A 20452-nucleotide genomic window follows, 5' to 3' on the forward strand; every position below is an offset into this window, starting at 1 on the left:
CTTTCAATTCCTGGGAAATCAAAATTCTTTATAAACTCATGAGTGGTCATACTTATGACAAAGTTTATTTAAAAATGATTCGCGCTATACCATGTGATGTTCGTGAAGTTTGCAATGTTGTTGAGTCTACTGAGCATCTAATCTTCAGATTCCTTTAGCTTCTTCAAGTTATATCGCTGTCTCCTCGATCTCTTTGTAGTAAAAATGTACGCCATCTCGGGGAACTAACTTGCTTTACTAGAAAAGCTAATTTATCCTTTTAGAATTTTTTTTTTCCTCTTCTTTCCTTTTTTTTCTTTCGTTTTTGCGTTCAATCATCTTCTATTACCATAGTATTCCTTTTCGTTTTCAGCCAAACTTTGCAACACCGTTTAACTTTCAAGAACTCAACAAGCACAATTACACACACATACACAATTACACTTAACATGCTGGCTCCAGCTATTACGGCCGCTCTTTTTTTTATTACGTTTTGTACATAATTGTGACCAAAAATTACGACAGTTTATTATCTGGACTTATAAGCCACAAATCTATTGGCTTAGTCCATCTCCATTCAACATACCGAAAAAAAAAAAAAATAAATGTTTATATATATTATATATATATATATTATTCATATATATTATTTTCAATAAGCGAAACTTCATTGTCTTTACAGGCATCGACGTTTTTTTCATTGACCAACTCATTTACAAAAATTTTTTTATTTATTGTCTTGCTCTGATTGTTGTGTCTGACTGTTACTATGCATTATAAACGTTTTGCCTGCTGTGAGTAGAATATTATTTCATTATTATTAATTTCAAAGTGATGTTTTCATAATACAACAAATCCTTTGCCATGGAATTAAAAGAATTTTTCGTTTTACACTTTTAATATAGTGCTTTGCTAAGAAATTTTTTCCAGCTTCAACGAACTTTCCTATAAACTCTACTTGCTTGTTTTCTCTGAGTAGTTCTAAACACGACATTTTTCAGTTGATTGGAAGATATTGTTCGTTTTAGTAAAACCCGCCTTCCATCAGCAATGTGAAATAATAAGGCAGCACTCTTTGCAATGCTGTTGGACGAAACAATTGCCTTCACATAAAACCCGGTGGATATGCGATAGTAAAAGCACTTTTAGTAAGGTCTAATTTTCAATCAATTTTAATGTAGACATTATCCAATATTTTTAAAAAATTCTCAATTCTCAACAATTTAGAGTTATCGGTATTATCGGTTAGTTAATTTTATTGTCTCTAATTCCTCAGCTATCGTCCGGCTATTTTAGTGTTTTTAATCTCGCAATGGTAAATCTTTTTTTATAGAAAATTATAGTTCTACGTTTTCCTCACTATTATTATTCTAACTTGATAAAAATTAAAAAATTTATGAAAACAAGGAACTTTCGTGCGGAATGTTCATAATAGTTATGGTTTGTGACGTTAAACTCTTTTACCGAAATAATTGCAGGTTTTTTTTGGCTTTGTCTATAAACATGGACGACAATTTTTAGCAATGGTGTGGAAAGTATTTTTGACGGCCACCAGAAGAACATTAATAATTATTTTGTTCATATAGAATATACGAAGAAAACGGTTGTTTAAAATTTATTTCTTGTGCTATTATTTGTCTTGAAATGCCTTTCAAACACCATTTCCTGTTTAGGTCGACTGAGAGCATCTAGGGATAAAAATTGACTTTTCATACTGAATGACTAAAGTTTCGAAACATTTTTTGGCTCCACTCCAAAGAAGCTATCTGAGAGTAACGATTTATAAATTTTCACATTGATGTCAATGCACTTTACATCCAAAAATTTTTGTTTAAATGGTTTTGTAATACACATCTTAAGTTATCGGAGAATGCCCGCATTTATTAATTACACATGTCTCGGGAAGATTGTGAACAAAAGGAAGCTTTTTTACATGAAAGAGAAGTGTTTGAAAATTTTGCCGGAATAATTTAATGTGAAATATTTCATTAATAAATATTAACATGTTAATATTTCTCGTATTTCAGACGGAACGCCCAAAATCCAAATTTCTACAGTTCTTGCTCGCGAAGGATGAAATCATTACAACAAAATTTGTTACATTTTTGTTAAACTACGAACCGTTTAGAGCAATAAAAGCTCACACTAAAGCCCTGGAATTATCATGCGACGGTATAGTATGGTTGACAGCATGGCCAGCTTTTATTTGGTTTGCAAGCAACAAAACGCTTTATCAGATGCAAATTAACTTATTATTTGGTTTAATATTGGACATAGTGATCACCGCGCTTATAAAGGCCGCAGTTAGAAGAAGGCGGCCTTCATCCACCAAAAACTTGTTATCAACTATAGGTCCAGATAAGTTCAGCTTTCCATCTGGGCATGCGTCAAGATCTGCTTTCATTATGGTGTTTTTTATAATGATATATCCGTTGTATCCTATATTTTGGGCGCCTTTAATGGCATGGTGCTTTTGCGTTTGCCTCTCTCGTGTCCTCGCGAAGCGACACTTCATTCTAGATAGCATATGTGGATTTTTAATTGGTTTGGCGCAAGCGTTCACTATAAGCATGCTGTATATTAGCGAACAAAATGCAATAGCTATGGTTAGCAATTTGTCAAGTGACCATTTACCAGGCGGAAGCGAATAGCTAACCAAAGTTTGAAAGATATTTATTTATGTATATAACGTCCCTAAAATATGTTTGCAAACTTCATAAGTTCTAAAATAAAAACAAAAGGCATATGAACTCTTCTCTTTTAATCAGACAAACAATGGACGGTAATGATTAAAAAAGAACGTGAATTGAATTGAACCTGTATATCGATTGCAAATACATGTATATATGTGTACGTGCAATTAGAAATTTCTACAACCATCCAATTCTGATTACCTCCTTCCGTCAATAATTTTCAGCGATCTCCTTAGTTGTAATTCTTGGATTTTCTTCCATTAACTACATTAATGTCAGAAGCTCGTCACTAACGAGGTTAGTCTTGGAAATTCAAGCCTCCATTTGTAAATCATTCAAACTACTACGGAGAGCTTTCATTGAAACATGAAAGTTGATTTTTAGTGCATTCTCAATGCTCAGGATTACGGAAATTCATATAGCATTCTTCCACCTTTATTTTCTAAAAATTTCGCAAGACATAAATCAACTTATTTGAATGATGTAAGAACTAAACCCTCACTATAAAATATATATTTTAGATGAAAGTGAGGAGGCAGCGGCCAATCCTAAACGACGTTTAGATGGGGTTAATATCGACGAAGGACGTGTTTCTGAAAACGAATGTGAACTATGAGTCCAATAAAATTAATGAAAGTAGGTTTAAATGTAGTCGTTGGCAATGAATTAACATCCGGCGTGACAGATGGATTAAATCTTCCAAGCGTGCAAAATATTGGGAAAATATACTGAAGTTTAACCAGCACGATGTACTGTTTTAACGCCATTTTTGAAAATTCGTCCACGAAATTCTTATAAGCACATAGATAACATCTAAATTATTCGCTACATGAGCTAGGTTTTCTCGTTAATTGAGATATAATATTAAAAGGTTTCGACGCATGCTTGCAGATGTTGAATTAGGAATGACCTCATAGTAAACATAGAAGCGATTGTTTCAAATCATTCAATAGAGAAGAGAAGAACGACACGGGAAATATTTTATTTTCTTTACAGGGATATGGCTCACTGTTCGGCGTCTGCATTCTTCTTGGTTTTCCTTCTTTGAAATATGTAGAATTAAATACTTAAACTCCTTTTCAATTTCATGGAACTTTGGCAACTTCGCCAAATAGAGACAAGAATAGCAACCATATGTTTTTTGTTTGTTTATGAATTTTTTCGTAATCAAATGTGCAATGTTGCTTGACTACTCAACTATTAATTCGCAATTAATATTGGTGAGCAAGTTAAGAGGGCGCGAAATTGTTTCATCGTAAAATTGTTAATCCCTTCGATTTTGAATTATGTTTACGAAAACGAAGTTGGCCACTGCTAATATGGACACTTTTCTATTAGTTTGCTTCAGCATAGCTATCCGCGCAGCAGTCTCCTTACATTCTTATTCGGGAGCAAACAAGCCTCCCATGTACGGCGACTATGAAGCTCAAAGACATTGGCAGGAAATAACGTACAACTTTTCCCCAAAAGGATGGTACAAAAATTCAAGCAACAACAATCTTGAATATTGGGGGCTTGATTACCCGCCGTTAACAGCATATCATAGTTACGTAAATGCGTACATCGCTTCGAAGATAAACTCCAGTTTCGTCGACTTGAAGACTTCTCACGGGTTCGAATCAGAAAGACATAAAACCTTTATGCGTTCAACAGTTTTAGCCGCTGATACGTTAATATATTTACCAGCGTGCATTTTAGTGGCGTCATTTATAGACAAAGTGTTCAAACAGAACATTTTCCTCCAATTGTGCGTTTTGTTTGTTACATACCCGGGCTTAATATTGATAGATAATGGACACTTTCAATATAACAACATATCTCTCGGCTTACTACTGCTAGCTGTGTATTTCATATTAACCGATTCCAACAATTTAGCGGCTTTATCCTTCTCTTTGGCCTTAAATTATAAGCAAATGGAATTATATCATGCCTTCCCGTTCTTTACATACCTTTTGCGAAGTTGTTTAGTTGAAAACTGGTGAGTAGCAAAAATGCATAAATTTATAGAAAATTTGAATACTAATCACGAGTGACGCCAAAATCGTCATTTCCATTTGACGCACATCTATTTGTCAAATGACTTGCGTAATCGATTCATTTCTTGATTTGGATTGAATATGTCATTAGCTGATTATAGCGAAACGGCATTTTAGGCATAAAAGCATTCATAAGAAGCCATCGGTAACTTACCTTCACACACTGCGTCCAGTCAATTTTATATGGGTCACGAATCTCAATGAATATTAAAAAATTTGTGCAAATTTCAGTGCTTCTTCTTCTTCAGACTTCGAGAGCACAATTACTTTGTTTTCTACGTGTTAACAAGTACTTGCGGGTAAGGCACAACTATAGCTATTTTTCATTAGTAGAGGGGTGTTGATAAATTTATTATTTAGCATGTTATAAGAAAACATTGCGAGCTTCAGTTTTGGAGATGTTCATGGTCGAGAAAAAATGGAAACACACATTCACTTATTTACTTTGAGAACATTAAAGAAACAGGATCTTTAAAAAAAGACTCGAGACTTTATAATTCAATTAACTCTGTATTTTCATAAAAAAATTTCAAGAGATGCCAGCGATAACTTCTTCCTCAATTAAAATAATGCACGAAAGTACAGCACGGTTAACATATCTATGATAAAAAAGAAGTGCCGAACTCCACAAAACAGCACATAATACTTTCTTATTTCCCCTTTTGTCGTATGTGTGAAGCAAGGACAAACTCATATTCTTTTACTAGTGCGACAACTTCAGGACACTTCTAACTTTTTTATGAAACTATGAATTCGTATAAATAACAAGGTTCATGAGCACCTTTAAGATTATAATGATTCGTATAAAATAATTTTTGATATCGTTTCAGCTTCAGCAGAAAGTTGATAAAATTTTTGAAAATTGCTTGTGTGGTAACGCTAACATTCCTTGCCTTATGGTTGCCTTGGTTGACTTCTTTGGACTCTTTAATTTCTACTGCAAGTCGACTGTTCCCTTTATCCCGAGGAGTTTTTGAAGACAAAGTAGCTAATATTTGGTGTTCACTTAATGTTATTTATAAATTTAAGTGAGTGTTCATAAATTTAGATAAAAACTTTTTTGAGTATTAAATACTCTAACAAATTACATAGTTAAGGAAAAATCTGCGATTTTCAGCCGTTGCATAAGTTGTCATAACGGAAGCAAAAGGAAAACAGGACCGAAAGACTTAAAACTTTTACACAGTAGAGAAATTTTTACGAAGAAACGGACTTTCTCGCTCAACTTACTTTCAGAAAACGCTTAACTGCGAAACCATTTAATTTTTTCTTGAATAAGAAGAAATTAAAGTAATAAACGAAACAAACTCATAAACTTCCTAATTTTAAACCCACAATCTAAGTACACAGACGTTATAATAATAATTGCAAACTTCTATATAAACTTATAAAATTATTATATCACCTTATAAAAGATTCTGTAAAAGTAATGTAATTCCAGGAAATTATAGGCGCATGTATAATATATAATGACAACCTACATATAATTTCTCTATTCCAAATGTCAAACCTAGTGGCACGCTCCGAAGTTCTTTGTAGGATCTAAATCCTCACAAGAGCAATTACAATGCACTTACTCTGTTAATCCGAAAGATAAAACATGTAACATGCCTTCTTGATTTGTTGGAAACATTGGCGCTTATACATACTTAAACAATTTGCCAAATAGAGGAAAAGAAAATTTTTGGATTACCACTAACGACGTCCTAGCATATACCAATTAAGTTTGCTTGTTTTGGTTTGATAATGGTTTCATTTCGAAATATGCGCTAGGTTCTCAATTCATTTGCGTCTGTCAATAATCAGATCAACCGGTCTGCATTTATTAAATAATTTACATTTTTGAAATAATGGATATCGCAGAACCCTTACTAACCCAATAAAGTTTTATATTCTAATATCTTTGAAATGATTTTTATTTTTGATTTTAGAAACAAATTTGTCAACACGCAAATGGCGTTAATTTGTTTGGTAACAACATTATCTGCAGCTTTACCAACAAACTTGAACTTGTTTGCTTGTGGAAAAAAGGAAACGTTCCTTTATACCTTACAAAACACTGCAACTGCGTTTTTCTTATTTTCATTCCAGGTAATTTATACGGATATATAAGAATAGAAAACCTATATCTGCCTTAGGAGGAACTTCACATATCGCTATAGTAGATTTCAAATACGCGAGGACTTGTATTATACTCATCACCGAGTCATTTTCTCAAAACATCTGCAAAGCGCACACAATATATATAGTCACAATATATATAGTCTTGACCAGTATAAAATTCTGAATCGATTTAAGCACATCGGTCTGACCGTCTTTGTGTAATGTCTGGTGTAAAAATTCTCCTGGCCGAAAAAATGAAACTGTCCAAGGACACGCCTACGGTACCATGCAAACTGAAAACATCTCTGTATATATCTCTATTTTGTATTAAAATGAATATAAATAAGTGATAAAGTGCAATTAAACTATTTCTTAATTAATGTTATATTCATTTGTTTATATATACGAATTTTTCGCTTGGTGATATACACTTTTAATGCACTTTTTACATACATTACTAGCAATAAGAATTAAAAAATGTATTATATTAATGCAAAAATAGTGGTCACTGCATCATAGTAGTATATAGTGTTTGGACAACTTACGAAATCCTGCTGTTTGCTCCATATTTTAGTTTAATCGGTCATTGATGAGAGAGAGACACATATAACAAATTGTCGCCTTTAAAATGAAAAATTTACTGCCAGTACGACATGGAGTTAAGATTATAAAAGCATTCAAATACGTTTTTGAAGGCATTTCGCTCATATGAAAATTTCGTAAAAGCATTGAAAAATTCTTTGTTTTAATTAATTAAGCTAATTATTCTGTTATAGCAAAAAAAATCTAAGCAAAACTTTAAGCAAATAAGTTTTCGGTTTAACAAACACATACCGGTCTAATCAATTTTTTTTCCATTTTTTTATTTGCAGGTACATGAAAAGTCTATTCTTTTAGTAGCTTTGCCATCGATATGTCTCTATGGATTTATGCCGTTTGCAGTTACTTGTTTTTTAAAAGTTTCCATTCTAAGCATTTTGCCGTTAATTATTAAAGATGGACTTACCATAGCGTACTTCTCTTTAGTAGTAGCATACAATGCAATATTGAACGCTTTCTTGGCTGAACAAGAAAGCGAAAGGCACATGTCAAACAATAGCTTACAGAGACTTAACAAAGTTTTGGACTTTCTAATATTAATCGCATCTCTAGCAGCTGTGTGGCTACCACCACCATCACATCTACCTCATCTGTGGGCAGTAATAATTTCTGTGATATGCTGTGGATTTTTTCTAATTTTCTTTATAATGGGCCATATAAACCAATTTAATTATTGGCCGAATATTGTTAAAATCATTCTAAATAAAAAAGTATGATATTATTAAAAAATTGTCCTTTTGCCATTGAAGAGAGCTTAAAATTAATTAGCGTGAGTGATAATAGGATTCTGGAGAAATTTGAAAATAAAATAATCAATCAAAAATTTCCTAAATTATTGTATCAACATAAAATAGATTTGCAGCGGTAGGGCAAGGAAGAGCAAGACCGAGAGACCACATTTAAAAGCAAAATAAAGACGTAATATTATTTTGTCTGAAAATACATAGAAAAAAATTTGAAAGAAAAAAAAAATTTTGTAAAGACAAATACTATTTTCGTACACAAAAAATTAGACATTAATAAATATTTTTGTATAGTGAACATAACGTGATAGTATTTGGTAAGATCTTGGTAACCAACGTTTCATAAGCATAATCGAAGAGGTAAGAACCGCGACAACAGAGTGAGCTCCGTGGGTTCAAGTCTCAATTGCTGTGCACTTTCTTTGGTCGTAGTTATAGGGAGTTCCGTCCACTCCGGCAACCACTTTCTTATTTCTTTCTCTCTTTGTTTTTTTTTCACTTCTTTCTGACCGTCGCCATATTACACATAAGGGGATAGCCCTTCAATGATTGTTCATATTAGAAAAAGCAACAAAAATTATTTGGATATCGTTCCATATCAATATTTGACACCTTTTTCATTAGTTTATTGTCTATTGTATGCGAGTTCCCACAGACTTTCACACGATCTCTAACGCAAGTTGTACGTTACCATAGCGAACTGGTGACGCCAACTTTCATGTACAGCAATCAACCATCATATGCGAGTGCGCTCGACAAATTTTACTTTCTTGTTGTAATCGTTGCAATGTGAGCATTCCACCAAAATAGTGAGACATTTGAAAAGCAAACAATTTTAAATAGATAGCTTACGTTGATCATAAAACATCTATGTTTTATGGAATATCTAACGTATATTTCTATTTATTTCATGAAATATCCTATGCGTATCCCCCTTGCGCCGGTAAAAACATTAGGCAGAGGTGGCTGACATTAATTTACATAAAACATAAATATAATTTAACAAAAGCAGCAGCTTTGACATCTAGAATCTCAAAATATTCCCAGCGATTTCCAGTCCGGCTTTAAAAGCCATAAATTGGCTCATGACTGTATCTTTCTACGGTCTAACCTACCAATGGTCAAATTTTGGTCGCCTGCTTCCTAAGTATCCCAACAGTTTCTGACTCCAAAATCTGTCCAACATCCTCTGCAGATTCTGCAATCTTGTATATGAACCTTTTCATTTAAGAACCTCTTACTTAACAACAACGACGTCAACAAGTCTAAAACGTTCTTGACGAGTACCGCTCAAGTTACTATATCAAGTTGCTGTCAAAATATCAAAAGAAAAGTCAATCTCTTTGTAGTGTGGTTGAGAAATCTGGCAGCGATACAAAGAACGAAATGAGGCATTTCTACGACTCAACATAAATGAGTTACTTTGATAAGGACTTTTATGTGACGTCACGCCATTGGTGATCCCGATAGGTTTAAATTAATTATAATTTGTTTTTGTAAATGCACCGGGGCTAGGCGCGAAGGTTCATCCGTCACTATCAGGCAAATGCATTTTAAGAAAAACAAGAAATACATTTAAAATGCGATCTTAAAGAAAATGAAAGCTACAATTTGCTGAGATGTTGTTGCAAGTCAGATGTTGAAATTTGACATAAATAACCGTTGTTTGGGCGGTCATACATTACTCATATAAAAATGAAGAAAATTGGCATTGCTTACCCATTAAATATCAAGGCTTTCCGAAGTTTTTGATCCGAACCTTTGTAAAGCCCAGAAGAAGGCTTCAGTGATCTGTTAAGTATATATATCCTTGACCAGTGTCATTTTCGGAATCCACTCAAAAATTAAACTATCGACTTCAAATTGGGGTTAAACTACAAAAATGGTCCACATCGGTCGGTGCAGCCTTAATTGAAGGTTGCTGCAATTTTTGCCCATTGCTCATAAAGCACAACAGACACAACAGAACATAGAGTATAGAAATTTATTTTTTCCTTTTTTTTCTAGTCTTTTCGAGGTATTTGGTGGTGGGTATAAAGGATTAACTCGGATATAAATTTCTTACGTGTTAACAGCGGGTTTATTTGTAATGCTCAGCTTTCTTAGTATGCGAAATTTTTTCGAATAATGACTAATTTATGGCCGGTTTTAAAGATAATTTTTGATATAGAATGCCTTTATTGTTCTTATATTTTTATATACATTAAAAGTTGCATAAAAGCTTTAGTATGCCATATTCGTTACACTGAAAAAAATGTTTCTACCGAGGATTGTTTGCCGATGAATTTGTGTTACATGTATGCTCTTCGTAGTCCATAACTTCTTCATATATTAACTCTTTCCATTGCTCAACAGTGTGATTTCTTTCATCAACACTATGATCATACGGTTCTGGTGCCGGCTGAAAATATGAAAATTTGATTATTTTTCATCATACAGATTTTAAAAAACTAATCAGACAGGATCTGTAACAAAAACGCAATGTTATACAATTGACTCCTCATTTTCTCTATCAATTCCAAAGCAATTTACGTAGATTCGTTTGGACGACAATGCAACTTTATATTATTTTTATATCCTACACGACTTATAATGCGGGGCATAATAAATTTTTGCTAATGCATGTAACAGCCGGAAGAACTCAACATTAACACATTTTTCTTATATGGATAAATTCAGAATCATTGAGAATCGACCTAAGCTTTGTCTGCCTGTCTGCCCATGTTTATAAGTATTCCCTACGTTTTAAAACCATTAATAAAATAAGAAATAATAAACATAAAAAGGAAAAAATTTAATTGAAAGAAAGTTGATATTGTTGCAAGTCATGAGGATAGCTGTATTAGCCCCGAAAAATAATTCCTCAAGAGATTGTTGATACTTTTTTAAGCTGATGAATTGTCCGCTTCATATTTTGTTTGTTTTTAATTTCTATGCTTATTGCTATGAATAGAAGTGAAAAGACATGAACCTCTGGTTGAGAACCCGCCACTACTATAACCCCATTTACGTGTGACAATGTTAAGGACTAAATTTCCATGCATATTCATAACAGTATTCTTGTGTTCAATCTCTAGCTCGATATTTTGAAGATATATTTTGATGAAATTTGGGATACTGACTTGCTTTGATCCAAAGATGAATCCTATCGAATCGGACAACTTTTTCGGCCACTGGGCACATAACGCCTATTTGAGAAAGTTAATGATATGGAAAAGCTTACAATTTTCAGAATATTGCGACAAAAATAGTGTGGTAGCATTGCGGTATTCGAAATTCAATGGATCGAATGGGGCAATTTATAAGCCTCGTACATCTTTAGGACAAGTGAACATTTATATGGAATTCAAGCGTAAATTCAACACGTAGAAAATTGGTCCAATTGATCTCGTTTACTTGTTGACTTGCCACAGTCGTAAAAGTAAGTTTGACGCAGACATTCCTTGATCGATCAAGAATTCAATACTGAAAACTGGTTACCATCCATTCCCTCCATCGTATCTCCGTCTATAACTTTTGATTCTGTGAAGAAATTCCGAGAAACCTGCAGCCTAAATGTTTAATTTTTTCAACAACTATTGTTACCAACATTATTAGTGCTAATGTATACCAATCATTAAAGGAAGAAAGAGTACCAAACGTTAAAACGTTTGCAGATCCAGACGCAAGTTCTGCATCAAATTTTGCACACATGCGTCTGGATAATGTCTGTGGTAAACGTTTGCTTGATCGCCAAGGTATGGGATGCAAATTTGACAAAAGCTTTCCAAGTTCTACCATGCAGTGTCACAATATATCGAAAATTTGTTTTTTTTCAAAACCATTTAATGCCGAACGACTAAAGAAATCATATTCGGCCGTGAAGGAATTTCTTATTTTTACATCTTTTATATTAAAAAAAAAAACCTAAAAAAAAAACAAAAGACTAAATTTCCTTACTCTACAATATTGCGTGGGAGTAGCTGACTTTTTTATTTTCGTAAGATACCCGTGGACATTTTCATGGCGTGTCTATTGTAAGTTATGAGTAATAAGCTAAAAAGCAGTGACCGATTTAGACCATTTTCAATACGAACCTGGGCGCGAGGACTTCCAATACTTTTGTAAATTTGAAGGCGATTACTTCAGCTTTGCGACACGGTCGTTCAACAGACGGACATACTTAAGCCCATTCGGAATTGGATGCTGATCATGTACATATTATGCTGGTATATGTACATATTAAATATAATATTACTTGGCCTCTGAGGATTCCTCCTACGTTTTGCAAAATGAATACATTGATAACAGTTGCGCTGAGTTCAGATTTTTCGCTTGTACTTAGTATGCCGATTTGAAAAGAGTCGCACCGATTTTTACTAATAAAAGTATAAAATATGTATTTTCCATGACGGTCAGAACAAAGTGAGGAAAAGATATAAAGGTAATGACCGCAGCCAAACAGCCGTATGCCCAATCGATAAGTGTTATGCATTTACCGATTGAGCACTCACTACAGCTACGACCAAAGTAAAAATCTATCGCACTTGAGATTTGAACACGTGGGCACTGACCTGGTAGTCACGATTCTTACTTAATCGGCTATTCATGCGAACTAAAAGTACATTTTTAAAACATAAAGCTTCATAAGGGATGTAGTCTTAAAAAAGGTGCGATCCGAACCAGTTTCAGTAGGTATTTGTTGACGTGCTCGGCCAAAAATGTCGAATGTTTTTTAGTCAGGATGTTATGAGAGCTTCATGGTAAGAATATATACAATGATGCCAATCTCGTTTAGATTAAATATTTACACCCATGTACTTACAGCGTTGACCTCCTCATTGTCATACCAGACGTGTATGTAGCTATGTAAAAGAGCCTGCTCAACCGATATACGTTGTTCTGGATCGATAACTAACATTTTACTTAAAAGATCTCTGGCTTCTGCTGCTTTTCTTCGGCTTTGCTCGTTATTATCGCTTGGAAATAAAACATCAGGAAATAACCTGTCAAATGAATATCCGGAATAACGAGGTCTATTCTCCACATAATTTCTGACAGTTGGTTGTAATCGCTGCATAAACGATGCTGATGGAGTTCCAAGTTGTTCTATAAAAGAAACAAAAAATGGGAATAAACAAATTTTTGTGATAATTCGCCGCAGTAGTGTTTACCTATTATTTTATTCCACTGATCAATATGATCAGTTCCGGGAAACAATACACCACCACGTATCATCTCTCCCATTATGCACCCTACGGACCATATGTCAACATTTTCTTTATAACCCATTCCTAAAATTACTTCTGGAGCACGATAATACCGGGTTACAACGTAAGGCGTCATCATAAAAGTGGTACCAGCTGTCCGAGCTAGTCCAAAGTCGAGTATTTTTAATGTACAATCGGCTTTTACAACAATATTCGACGGCTTTAAATCCTTTAAAAGGAGAGGATTATATTACTCAAATATCCCAAACTTAAGAACCAAACCATGAAATTGATCTGCTTTTAGGAACATTATTGATGGAATGATTAGAGGAATAAAATAAGTACTTGAAATTTCAAGATCAATATGGAATGCTAATAAAGCTTAAAAAGCCTAGAAATTTCTCAAATTTTAGTAATCTTTCGTGAAAAATCTGGCACCGGTAGGTTAAGTTTAGTTATTTAAAACTCTCCCGCTTAAAAAATACTGATCAACTCGGTAATAGAAATCAATTACAAAACGCCAAATCTTTTCAGAGAGAATTTTATTTTTGTATTAGTTTTTATATTCTGCACCACTAGCGGTGCAAATGCTCAAAACCAAAAGGTACATTAAATTTGTGTTCAAGTACACGACACTCAAAACGACTTGAGATAGACCCATTTTTTATTATGCAGACAGATTTAGAATCACTTGTTGAACCAATCTAACTTTTTCTGATAGCTTTCCATGTATTTTTGTCTTCAACCTACAGATCGCATTTTTTTAAATGTTTTGATAAAATTTAGTACGCTGACGTGGTCTGGCCCGGACGCATCGAAAAGACCATTTCCATGTACTGTACTATTTTGAAAATTATATGAATAGCTGTATTAAACGCGATGGTGAAGGGTATTTCATAGAGAACGGAAGCCCACTACAATTTGTTTACTTGCGTTTATATGATGACATTGCGTGATATTTTGCCTAATTTCTGCATTCTGTTCATAAAATGCTCTATTTTAACGTTTTGCGTTTTTAGTAGGTAAAATAGGATACAAACAGAATAATTAAAGAATAGGGCCTTCAAAATAGTTGACTCAACAAAAAGGAAGCTGTAACTCCTATCACAAACTGCAATAAAGTTGTGATGGCAGTAACACGTATCTATCGATCAAAGTAAATTGTTTTCGCACCCCAATAATTTTACTCAAATGAACTTGCGATAATATAACTGCAACGAATCTACCCAGGAACAATTATTGTAACATTGCTGATACTTACTTCTTATGAAACTACTTTATAATGAGTAAAAATAACATGAGAAAAAAACTATACTCTTTTCGATTAGTAATTGGCGACACATTTGCACCACTATTTGCAATGATTGCCTTTGTTTTAGGCCATAAACGTGCACCCACAACAGCCACCGAAAAATAAAGTTTCTGGAGAAAAAATTGCACTATCAAAAACAAAACGAAATATGTAAGGACTTTCAATCCAAACTTTACGTAAAAGAAATTTTCTCGCGTTTATAGTTATAACAAAATTAGTTTCTTTTTCTAACATAACATAACAACAAACCTTTTTTACACATGATAATAACTAGGAAAAGTTATGATTTGTGTCCTAGTAAACATCCATTGTTTTTGTTTTTTACTTCGAAAATTCTACCTTCATGAAGATATTTTAGCAAGGAACGATAAAAATTTAGTTTTATATTTTTTACATACCCTGTGAGCAATACCAGCAGAGTGAAGGTGTTTAATGCCACATAACATTTGATAAAGCAAATACGACATTCTATCATGATCGAGATCCATTTGTATAACTTGACATAGATTGGCATCCATAAGTTCCATTACTAGATAAACATCTTGAAATTCTTCGAGGTTGCGTTGCGGAGTAAATGCATTAAGTAACCCAATAATCTACAATCAAAGTCCTTAGTATAACATAAAAATTTATAAAAGAAATATAACATTAGTAACTACATGAACTTACATTTTTATGATTTACTAGCTTCATTAACTTAAATTCTCTATAGGCTCTCTTAGCGTGCGTGACATTCTGGAATGGTCGAGATAACTTTTTAATTGCTACATTCTGTTCAGTAACTGTATCATATGCAGCGCTGAAAAAGAAAAACAAATTTATTAATTGATGCAATGATATTCACGTGCAACAACTGTATGGTTGAACATTGAAGGCGGCAGATTTGACAATAAATAATGAAAACTGCTTAATCAAAAACCAAATTTAAAAGAAATATTACATACATACATTCTTCAAAACAATTCCGTCCCTAACTATTGATTTTGCACTATTTTTCATCATCATTCCTAGCAAGATTTTTTTAAAGCCGATAATTGAATGATCATTGCGAAAAATCAAAAACAACTTCCTTTAGAATAACAACTTCAAGTAAAAGCTTATTACTATTATTAAATCGCATGGGACTATTGGCACCATAACTTTCATGTTGCAGCACAGTAGTTAGATACAAGTTCTCAGTGCATCTTATTTTGTTGAAAATGTGTAACATATCTTTTTTGGAGTTTTGAATAAATCGAATTCTCAAGCAAGAAATCGCCAAATAAGTGGAGGGAATACTTTTCGGCTTATTCAAGGAATGAGGGCTATAGAATTGTGACAGGTGCGAAAAACTGTGAGATGCAGGCTAAGCGAAACTTAACGTCAACGTTAACCTCAAATACCCATGACTCCACTACTTAGGGGCATCAGCAATGTACACTGGATTATAACTTACCAACAGCCAAAGCAACTTATAACAACAACAATTATTCAAACTGAAAGGAGCATTACAAGAAAAGCGGTTGAAACGTCAAACAAGTATGAAAAATGTAGTTGGACGTGACCCAACGTTTTACATGGATCACCGTTATCCCGAAAAGGACTAAAAAAAGAAAAAGTTGAATTTTCATACTTTTTGATATCGGGTGGACGCGATAATTTTTTGCATTTTCAGAATAAAAGTGAAAGTTTATAAGATGCATGCCATGTACTTTACAAGTAAGAAGCAACAAAAGCGGAAAGCGAAGATATTCACAGTTCTTGTTGTATAGGAGTGGGGACATTGTAGACATATTCTTTGTCGGTTTGAGTCATTTTCAAATTTTTTTGCAAATTTTCAGGCGATGTCTTTATTTTTGCGAACGGAAGAATGTTTACAGCCGATACTACACGTTTGGACAGATAGCCAGATAGACGGACGAACATTTTTATGTATATTTAGAATGTGAAACTAGAATTTATGTACTTTATGAGATTTTTCAAGCTTGCTTCTGCGCGTTACAAAAATGCCAAAAAAAAGTTATTTTGATTCATTATAATATTGGGTATGCGTGGTCAATTTTTCGTCCTTTTGTACATGTACTAGAGCATCGTCTAGGTGTAGATTTATCTGCTACAGTTTGTGACCAATGAGCAAAAACTAATTTTTTATTCGTTTTGTAAACAGGTATTCTGAATTTACGTGGTACTGTAGACGTGTCTTTCGACCGATTTGATCCATTTGCAATACCAACCTGCGCGCAGGAACTTCCCGTGCTTCTGCCAAATTTGAAGTCGATAGCTTCAACTTTGTAGCCAGGAGACCGTTTACAATAAACATTAGATTGAGTTACATTAAGTCGATTCAGAATTTGATGCTGATAAAGAATTTATATACTTTGTCTTTGAGCCTCATTCTGAGCTTCGACAAAATGAATACACCTTCGTCCTTTAGCGGTGAATATGGATGGGCAACCTACGACAGATGAAACTATAAAAATTTCCGTCTATTGTTTGTAGACGGTTCCATATTAACCACACAAAAAAGGGGAAAATTAACCATGCCTGTCTAATGTTATAGTTTACTGATATTTAATTTTTTTCAATACCTTCAAGCCATATAGAAACAAGCGTCAAAAACTCCGCAAAGTATAGAAATTGCTAAGTACTTTCAAATTCGAAATGCAACTAAGCCCGTCTGTTCGTTTGCCCAAATATGTATATCACGACAGTGCACAGTCGCAAAAATAAATATATCGCCTACAAATTTGCAAAAGAATTTGAAAACGACCTATACTTCTCACACGATTATGCGACAAAAATTGTGAACACCTTTGCTTTCCGAATTTTTTGCTTGTCACTCATAAAGTATAACACATACACTATATAAATTTTCACGTTTATTCTAAAAGCCACCCAATATTATACAGTATGAAAATTAAATTTCTGTCCTCTTTTTTAGATTCGCGTTGGTAGGTATAAAAGATTCGGTCACCTCCGAATATAATTTTCTTATTTATTCAGAACAAGACCTTTTGCAATCCCCTAAAAACTGTTGGCAGCAGTGAACTGAAATATGCTATGCCCTGGATTGACCAGATATTACTACCACTGACCAGATGATAAGCGAGATATGGAAATGATAGCCGTTAAGTTGTTCTATTATTATTATTATTTTAATTTTAGACTAATGAATTGAATTCTTAAACTAAAAAAAAAACATTGAGCACTAGCAAGTTAAGTTGTTCTAAAACCAGAACTTTTAATTCTGTTTAATTATTGAGTAAGGTTTAGTTTTCAATGAAAGCATGATGTAAATTTCATAAATTAGAAAACATTATATTTTCCTTTTTCGAAACGATTGCGTTTGGATATAGATTATCTTCGAAATACGATTAATAACGAAATAAAAGAAGACTTATGCAGATCCGGTCCTTCTAGCCATGAAAATCGGCTTTCAAATGTAAGTGAAACTATTTGTACTATTTACATATTCGAAAAACTTAGCTTAAAAGCTAATTTTGAAGAAACTGCACCATTAACAATCATCCTTACGATTCTAAATTTATGTATATTACATCTTAGATGACGAAGGAGAAACTAACTATGATTCTTTAACCGTCTGCAGAGAGAATGAACACTTATTGCTGTATTAAAACAGAATTTTCTTGGTTACTTACCAAACTATTCCTTGGGCGCCTGAACCAATAGGGCGTAAATTTTGATACCGACTTAGAATTGTGAAATTAGTATCACCTACTTCAACCGTGTACAGACTATGTCTCGAACTCATTGTTGCGGTTTAATTATATGTAGAAATTTTTGTTGTCATTGTTTGCCTGGAAGATTGAAATAATAATAAAATTATAAATTTAGATATTTGTGTATAAGAAAAGCACAGTTTCATACATAATTAGTAACAATTAGAAACAAGTATCAAATGGAATTCGGATTTTACACCTGCAAGCTTTACTTCCCAAAAAAAAAGGTAAAAATAAATTAATAAAATAACTCTTTGTTACTTTACTGTATCGGCTGCCTTCTTCTTTTGTACAATTACTGTGGGATCATTTATAAATTATGCATGAAAATTTTATTATTGCGTCTGCTGCGACGCCCAGAAAGTCAACTACTGTGGTTGTGTCCTTTTACCATTTTCAATATTAGTCTACGCGCAAAAACTACCAATATTTTAGCTAAATTTAAAGATGTTGTCTTAATTTTAGTGGCCAGGAGAATATCTACCAATACGTTCATACTGACGAGCAGGCACGCATAGTTCGAGTGAAGTTTCCATATTGATCAAGAATATCTTTGGTTTTTTTAGACATTGTAGCCTCTTTCTAATCGACGCTTCAAGCGTCTTAATAAACTGAATACGACTTTAATCTTCGTTACAACATATAAAAACGTACACAATAAGATTGTCTTAATAACTTTTAAATTGACCATTTCATTTTAGAAAACTATGGTACAAATCTTTCCATCTGCAATGTTAAGCAGGACAAATACAGCAAATTAAGCTTCTTAACTTTTAAAGGAATTACACAACTTAAAACAGTCGTACTAATTTGACAAATGACACCTTATAATTTAAGGGCGAATCTACTTTTTAAAAATTAATCCTGGAATCACCATAATGTCCGAAAGTCAATACTCCCATAAATTATGCTGCACTTTTTTAATGTCTGAAATCGAATCGAAAGTAAACCCTAACGCACCAAATAATTTCGAGAAGTGTTCACATAGTTTCGCGAACCGACTCTCCTTTTCATGTTTATCAAAAATCAGACTAAACACACAAAAATTTATGAATGCTTTAAGCAAGTTTCAAAAATATGAGTGCCCTAAGTCTGTTGTTTGAGAATTATTATTCAACTCTAGCTATTAAATTTATAAATCGTTCTTTTGACATACAAAAAGCATTTCTTGCAAATTGCTTAGTTGCCATTCATATAAGCTCCAAAAATTTTGGATAATTGAACGCGTCTATATAAGCACAGTTTAAATTTATGCACTTACATCGGTTACGTTCATAATTCCTACAATTTATCCACTTGTGCTGTGGATAAAATTATATTTAAATCTATTGTTTTCTAGAATTCCGGCAATATTTAGGTAGACAAATTTATTTATTAGTGAATATGTGTATTTACACAAAATTTTTTTCGCAAAGAAAAATCCCACTTTGTTTTGGATGAATGTTTATACAAACAGAAACTATATCAAAAATCAATACACTTAGGTAACGCGTTATCCTAAAGAAAAAATTAAATGTATGATCAAAAAAAATAATGCCGACTGTATTGTCGTACAGGAAAAAACACACATACGTGCATATATATAAACCATATTGAACACTGGCGCATTGAAGCGCATTGACTCTTACATAAAAATTAACTTCAGAAATTTCACACATGATATTTTTTGTGTTGTATATTCTTGAGTGTCAAATCGAAATGCTTATTCATATATATGCTGCAATATAATTTTTGGTTTACGATTGTGTTGCCTAAAATATTATCACATACATACATTCATATATGCACCTTACAAAAAATCGATAGAGAAATAAAACATACGACGTCAGAAGTCGATTAAGCAAGAATATGTTTTATTATTAAAACATGCTTTCACAAATAAATGGCAGCACCGAAAATTTTAAATAAAAACGTCATGATTAAATTTTTAGTACTTTTCTCGAATTTTATATTTTATATTATTCATAAAAATTTTATTTTCTTAATGTGTCTCTATTACTTTTCTCGGATTTTATACTATTCATATACTAAAAATCGTTTTATTTTGTCTCTATTGTTGGAAAACGCGATTACCCCGT

At 33.1% G+C, this 20452-nt stretch overlaps 2 protein-coding genes across 7 annotated transcripts; one reads left to right on the forward strand and one right to left on the reverse strand.

The window, feature by feature from the left end:
- The first annotated feature begins 1208 nt into the window (after window positions 1–1208).
- Window positions 1209–8142, forward strand: LOC119642987 (probable dolichyl pyrophosphate Man9GlcNAc2 alpha-1,3-glucosyltransferase). Of its 3 annotated transcripts, none has more exons than XM_038042329.1 (6): window positions 1209–1294; window positions 2007–2151; window positions 4011–4650; window positions 5539–5736; window positions 6640–6799; window positions 7684–8142. In XM_038042329.1, the coding sequence occupies exons 1-6, from the start codon at window positions 1292–1294 to the stop codon at window positions 8125–8127; spliced, it is 1590 nt and encodes a 529-aa protein (XP_037898257.1). In that variant the 5' UTR covers window positions 1209–1291; the 3' UTR covers window positions 8128–8142. The 3 variants fall into 3 exon arrangements, with proteins under 3 accessions (XP_037898257.1, XP_037898256.1, XP_037898255.1); XM_038042328.1 differs by lacking the exon at window positions 1209–1294 and adding an exon at window positions 1315–1419; XM_038042327.1 differs by lacking the exon at window positions 1209–1294 and adding an exon at window positions 1469–1923.
- A 2179-nt stretch (window positions 8143–10321) lies between these two features.
- On the reverse strand, window positions 10322–20452 carry LOC119642985 (stress-activated protein kinase JNK). 4 transcript variants are annotated; one of them, XM_038042323.1, is made up of 7 exons: window positions 20163–20452; window positions 18294–18452; window positions 15325–15454; window positions 15054–15251; window positions 13308–13572; window positions 12959–13242; window positions 10322–10555 (listed from the first exon to the last, which is right to left on the reverse strand). In XM_038042323.1, exons 2-7 carry the CDS (start codon window positions 18404–18406, stop codon window positions 10415–10417), a joined length of 1131 nt encoding a protein of 376 aa, XP_037898251.1. In that variant the 5' UTR covers window positions 18407–18452; window positions 20163–20452; the 3' UTR covers window positions 10322–10414. The 4 variants fall into 4 exon arrangements, with proteins under 4 accessions (XP_037898251.1, XP_037898250.1, XP_037898252.1 ...); XM_038042322.1 differs by having other exon boundaries at window positions 20149–20451; XM_038042324.1 differs by lacking the exon at window positions 20163–20452 and adding an exon at window positions 19636–19868.

The sequence above is a fragment of the Glossina fuscipes genome, unplaced genomic scaffold (genome assembly GCF_014805625.2).
Source record: "Glossina fuscipes isolate IAEA_lab_2018 unplaced genomic scaffold, Yale_Gfus_2 303, whole genome shotgun sequence".
In the NCBI taxonomy this organism is placed as follows: domain Eukaryota; kingdom Metazoa; phylum Arthropoda; class Insecta; order Diptera; family Glossinidae; genus Glossina; species Glossina fuscipes.